At 37.7% G+C, this 6,393-nt stretch overlaps 1 protein-coding gene and 1 pseudogene across 2 annotated transcripts in view; both read left to right on the top strand.

Annotated features, from left to right (window-relative positions):
- The first annotated feature begins 1,606 nt into the window (after nt 1-1,606).
- Nucleotides 1,607-3,489, top strand: LOC107663935 (piggyBac transposable element-derived protein 3-like; annotated as a pseudogene).
- A 2,372-nt stretch (nt 3,490-5,861) lies between these two features.
- The window catches only part of coro2ba (coronin, actin binding protein, 2Ba), a 43,173-nt gene continuing 42,641 nt past the window's right edge, over nt 5,862-6,393 (top strand). For both annotated transcript variants that reach the window (XM_016454412.1, XM_016454410.1), the window contains exon 1: nt 5,862-6,127. In XM_016454412.1, the coding sequence (XP_016309898.1) occupies nt 6,113-6,127 (15 nt within the window). In that variant the 5' untranslated portion in view covers nt 5,862-6,112. The remainder of the gene's footprint in view (nt 6,128-6,393) is intronic.

The raw sequence follows: 6,393 nt of genomic DNA, 5'->3' as shown, positions 1-6,393 counted from the left end.
ATTATAAGAAATGTTACTTGAGCACCAAATCAGCATATTAGAATGATTTCTGAAGCATCATGTGAAAATGCTGAAAATTCAATTTTGCCATCACAGGAATAAATTACAATATTAAAATAGAAAACAGATATTTTAAATTATAATATTTCACAATATTACTTTTTTACTGATTTGTCATCAAATAAATTTTGTTTGGTGAGCATAAGAGACTTCTTTCAAAAACATTAAAATATATTACCAACCCAGACTTTTGAATGTTAGTGTATCTCATCAGAACACACAACTAATTTTGAATGGCTGTCAATGGTGAATTTTTTTTCTCCTTAAAAATGGTGTAGTTATGTTATCTAAGGGGCTGCTAAAAAGCTAATTATGCCGCACATGTCCTAAAAAGTGACGCTAATGTAATTTCAAGTGTTTGTTTTTAAAACTTATTAAAAATTGGTTTTAATAAGTTATTTGATGCTATAAAAATGGGGTGTGGCGTCATGATTGTGTGCTTACAACTGGGTCTGCAGGAGTTTGGGCAGGACCTTGATACCGCAGTTCCAGCTCATGATCACTAATGCACAGATTCCAAATGTCATCAGCAAAATATGACACTTCTGGTACATTTTGGCTTCAATTTCCTACAGCAGAAGGAAGTGGAGATGCGCTTTAAAATTCTGCTTTCATCTACTTATTGTCATTCTGTTATAAAGTTAACCTTAACCCTTGTGCAACCTTATGGACATTTTTGTCCTTTTCAGTTTTGTTTTTCTGATCATTTTGCTTGTGTTAATGCCAACTGCATAAATTTTGCCACAGGTGTGTATTTTTATTGGAATTTTAATATTTCACCTTCATTTCCTTTAATAAATCTATTTTACACTAGGTACAAAATATAGTTCCTCTCAGGACCTTAAGGACAAAAATGTCCTCATTGAAACCCATGAAAACTGCATTTTTTAAATCCCAGGGCCATTTAACTATAAAATGATGCAATATTTGCTAATAGACTTTCATTCTGTTGGCAAGGCTTCAAAATTAAAATTTACTACTTTTTTACTAGATGGTGCCATTTTTTCAAGTTACTCGCTTTATTCCTGTTTTCTGCTTATGCATATTATAGTCTATTATAGAGTCAATTGGATAAATTATGCAGCTATAATTGTGTGGGTATGTTGGTATGGATGTCAGAGTGTGGTTTGTATGTGTGTACTGAAAATTGTGTGTGTGTGTAAATAGTTTGAAAGAAATAAATTATACTGTACTGGAAATAAAAAATCCCACCCCATGTATATGAGTCACACCCTTGGCAGGGTCATAGGGCCATGTGAAAACTATGAATAAGGTCAAAGGTTACTGAGCTTTGAAGATTTTTTTATTTTTTTATTCAAACATATCTTATTCCTTGATTGCACTTTTTTTTATTTGTTATTGTTTTTGTACAGAGATAAAAGGTGAGCTTGATTTTGATGTAGAAGTTCAGAAGCCCCTGAACACCTTGTTTTTGTTTTCACCACAAGAAAATGCTGATTGTTTAGTCTGGTAGACACAGGTGTTCTCACAGCCAAACCTATAAATATGTGATGCTTGAGGGCCAGGTCATTTCATAGCTTGCAAGATGAAGAGACGTTTCACAACAGAGGAAGCTCTGGAGCTAGTTGCGCCCACTGACAGTGAGCACCCGGGTGCATATGAAACTGACGATGAAGAGTTGAGTTCAGAGGATGAAGTCGAGTTCGTGCTGGAGTCTGACCCCTCTGATAGCTCTTCCTCCGATGACAGCACTGAGAGTGAGCAAACAGAGGAGACAGCACATCAGTGGAATTCAAAAAATGGGCAGATTCTTTGGTCTTCCACTCACACTGAGACACTGCGCTACTGTCCTGCCAAGGGTATGAGCCCGGGTCCCACACGCTACGCCACTGCCCGCATCACAACTGTCCAGTCCTGCTTCAACCTCTTCATCACCGAAGACATCATTCAGCTTCTTCTGGAAAATACCAATTTACAAGGGAGGCGTTCTGTGAAAGACTGGACTGATTTCGATTCCACTGACATCCAGGCATACATCGGGCTGCTGATTCTGGCCGGCGTATACAGGTCCAGAAATGAATCATCAAGCAGCCTGTGGGATGTAGAAAGTAGATGGGCCATTTTCCGAGCCACCATGTCCCACCGTAAATTCAAGCTCCTAAGCTCCACCCTGAGGTTTGATGACAGGCTGACACGACCTGCACGTTACAGGCACGACAAGCTGGATGCATTTCGGACTATCTAGGAGAAGTGGACGTATCGCTTTCCTCTGCTGTTCAACCCAGGCCAGGATGTCTGTGTGGATGAGCAGCTCGTCCCTTTCAAAGCCCGATGTGGATTTCGCCAGTACATGCCCAGCGAGCCTGCCAAGTATGGCATAAAGATTTGGGTCACCTGTGACGTCACAACATCCTATGCATGGAAGCTGCAAATCTAGACGGGGAAGTCTCCTGGAAGTCCTGCGGAGGTGAACCAGGGAAAAAGGGTCGTTCTGGACATGATGGAGGGTCTCCAGGGGAACACTGTGACCTGCGACAATTTTTTCACCTCCTATGCACTGGCTGAGGAGCTTCTAAAGAGGAAGATGGCCCTAGTCGGTACAATTCGCAAGAACAAGCCAGAGCTTCCCTCACAGCTGCTGCAGACAAGGCAAAGAGCACTCCTGTCCTCCCTCTTTGCTTTCACTAAGATGCACACAGCGGTGTCTTATGTAACCAAACGTGGGAAGAATGTGCTGCTCCTTAGCACCAAGCACCGAGAGCCGGCTGTGATTGACACAGAGAAAAAGAAGCCAGTGATCATCACAGACTACAACCGCTGCAAAGGTGTCGACAACCTGGACAAGGTATGTGCCATTACGCATCGGTTTATACACACATTTATTCTTACTGCATAGTGCTTTTATTATTCACTATTTCTAGCATTTACATAAATAATGTTATCTTTTTGTGAATGATGAGAATAGTGAATGTTTTTATACATCAGTATTTCTTAAGTTTATATACACAATGTTATATTTTTGTGAATGATGAGGAGAAGAATATTTTCTTTATTTTCTTTTTTCCATTCGCAGGTTGTTGGCACATACAGCTGTAGAAGAAGAACATGTCGGTGGCCAATGGTTCTCTTCTATAACCTTGTGGACGTCTCTACAATTCATTTGTACTGTGGTCAGCGGTGGACCCCTCCTGGAACCAGGGCAAAACATTCAGACGGAGGCTGTTTTTGGAGGAACTGGGAAAAATGCTGGTAATGCCACATATGTCACGGAGACAGCGCATCCCCCGCCAACCATCTGCCTCCACCATGGTGGAGGATCAACAGCAGGTAGACCCAAACACCAAAAAGAGGAAGTTCTGCAAGTTCTGCACTGACAAAAAGAAAAAGGTTGCCTCCACCTGCAAAAAGTGTGGCAAGCATATCTGCAAATACCACACATTCACATACTGCAGCTCCTGCTGTGAGTGAATTCCCTCTCACTCACTTGTGCGTATACCTACTATTTCTGTTCTGAGTGTTCTTGAGTTTTGAACAATAAATCTTGTTCTTGTTCAAAGTGATCTTGTATTTTTGTTTTATTTATAGAGCAATATAAGATAATATTCTACTAAAAAGTAAAAACTTTGGAGGGTAATAAGAGTAATAAAAACAATGTTTTGACAGACATTTTTGTCCTTCAAGTACCTGAGTGGTAGTTTTTATTTAAATCTAACATTGCACAAAAAATATGAATGCATCCAAATTAATATTGTTGTTAATCATTGACACATCCAAGACTTTAATTATGAAAGAAAAAAAAATCTGCTTAGCATTCAGTATATGGAAAATAATAATAATGATTATTATTCTTTATAAAAAACAAGTGGCATTATGTAAAGAAACCAGCGTTTAAGGCGTTAACATTCTGAAAATGAATGTTTGGTAATTATGATTAGAACTGATGCTGATAAAAAATCAAAGTCAGTGAAAGTGGAAAAAAATATTAATATATAATATTTCTATGACAGTTTTTTGACACAAGACATTTTTGTCCTTTATGGACCCGAGTGGTAGTTGTTTTTTTAATCTGACACTGCATAAAAAAATATGAATGCATTCAAATGAATATTGTTGTTAATCATTGACACATCCAAGACTTTAACCATCAAAGAAAAAAAAAAGTCTGCTTAGCATTTAGTATATGGAAAATAACAATAATTATTCTTTTTTTTTAAAAACAAGTGGCATTATGTAAAGAAACCAGCGTTTAAAGCGTTAAAATTCTGAAAATGAATGAATGTTTGGTAATTATGATTAGAACTGATGCTGATAAAAAATTAAAGTCAGTGAAAGTGGAAAAAATATGAATATATAATATTTCTATGACACTTTTTTGATATGGACATTTTTGTCCTTTATGGACCTGAGTGGTATTTTTTTTTTAATCTGACACTACATAAAAAATATGAATGCCTCAAATTGTTATCTGACACTACATAAAATGCCTCAAAATTAATGGTGTTGTTCATCATTGACACATCCAAGACTGTAATAAACAAAGAAAAAAAAATCTGCTTAGCATTTAGTATATGGAAAATAACTACTATTTTTCTTTTTTTTCATAAAAAAATCACCCGTGGCATTATGTAAACAAACCAGCATTTAAAAGGTTACAATTCTGAAAATTAATTGGTAATTATGATTAGAACTGATGCTGGTAAAAAAAATCGACGTCAGTGAAAGTGGAATTTTTTTTTAATATATAATAGTTTTTGGACATGGACATTTTTGTCCACTATGGACCTATGCGTAACTTTTTTTAATTGACGCACAAGGGTTAATATGACTTTCAACCATACAACACAAGATGTTAGCCAGAATAACAGCCTCAGTCACTATTCATATTTATTGCATCTTTTTCCATTGGGCATCTCCTTTTGTGTTCCAAGGAGAACAAAGTACATAGCAGGGGTTTGGAACCACATGGCTATGAATGAATAATGAACAATTCTGGGTGAACTATCCCTTTAAATGTGTTGTTCAATAAATGTAAATAGTGATGTAATATTGCTGAGGCCCACAAGAGGGCAGCAGAACATAATAAAGCTACAGTTAATCCTACATCATTTTTAGATGTTTGTTTTTCTTGTTCTTCATACTTCTTACTTTAAGAAGAATCTTGAGTATGGTAATCTTGTTAAAGTATATACATTTAATTAAGCAATTAATATATATTTTTGCTTTAATATCATACATGCCAAAAAAACAGGGTAACCACAGTTTCCACTAAAATACTAGATTTGTAGCAATAGCCAAAAATACATTGTATGGGTCAAAATTATAGATTTTTTATGCCAAAAATCATTAAGTAAAGATCATGTTCCATGAAGATATTTTGTAAATTTCCTACCGTAAATATATCAAAACATAATTTTTGGTTAGTAATATGCATTGCTACGAACTTCATTTGGACAACTTTAAAGGCGATTTTCTCAATATTTAAAAAAATTGTTTTTTTCAGATTCCAGATTTTCAAATAGTTGTATCTTGACCAAATATTGTCCTATCCTAACAAACCATACATCAATGGAAAGCTTATTTATTCAGATTTCAGATGATATACAGTATAAATCTCAATTCAAAAAACTGACCCTTATGACTGGTTTTGTTGTCCAAGGTCACATATATGTTGTGTACAGAGAGCTAAAGAGAGAGTATGACATTGTAAACAGAGTGATGCTGTTGTGGACATCAATAATCTTCATTAGCACATGCAGTAATCAGATTGACAGCATGGAAGGAGAGAGCGAGAGAGAGAGAGAGAGCAAGGAGTAATAGTACTAACATACTATGCTGACTTCACTGCAGTATCCTGACTACAGGACCACGGCTTCCGCGGCACTGATAGGTTTGGATACTTAGCGAGAGACAGCGACCAGACCCTCCCTCTCTCTCTCCCTCTATTCTCCTCCTCTTTCACAATCTCTTGTGTCTCACTCTGCTGTCGTAGAGACTGCAGGCTGCACGAGCTCAGTGAGTCCTTCTTTCACTGTCCTGCTGTCTCACTCAGCGTTTCAGGAACGGAAGCTGACTCTTCTGCACTTTTCTCTGCATGACTGTCACAAAGGTAAGCGTGTGCTGGAGTGTATGAGGCTGGGAGGGGCTGCTGGGTTTGGGCTCACTGCAGTGGGATGTTCTGCTGAATCTGTGGCTGTAGTGTACTGCAGTGCCGGACAGGTGGAGTGTGTGTGTGTGTGTGTTTATGCAGGTGAATCTTATGTCTGCTGGATTTGCTGTGTGGTACAAACTTCTATGTGCGTTTGTCCAGCTGGCTCCCTGTGTGTGTTTAATATGCAAGGGCCTGTCCCGCAGTAGGGCAGTGGGTCTTGGCTG

The sequence above is a fragment of the Sinocyclocheilus anshuiensis genome, unplaced genomic scaffold, assembly GCF_001515605.1.
Source record: "Sinocyclocheilus anshuiensis isolate Anshui unplaced genomic scaffold, SAMN03320099.WGS_v1.1 scaffold2129, whole genome shotgun sequence".
Taxonomy (NCBI): domain Eukaryota; kingdom Metazoa; phylum Chordata; class Actinopteri; order Cypriniformes; family Cyprinidae; genus Sinocyclocheilus; species Sinocyclocheilus anshuiensis.
This window is presented reverse-complemented; position numbering and strand designations above follow the sequence as displayed.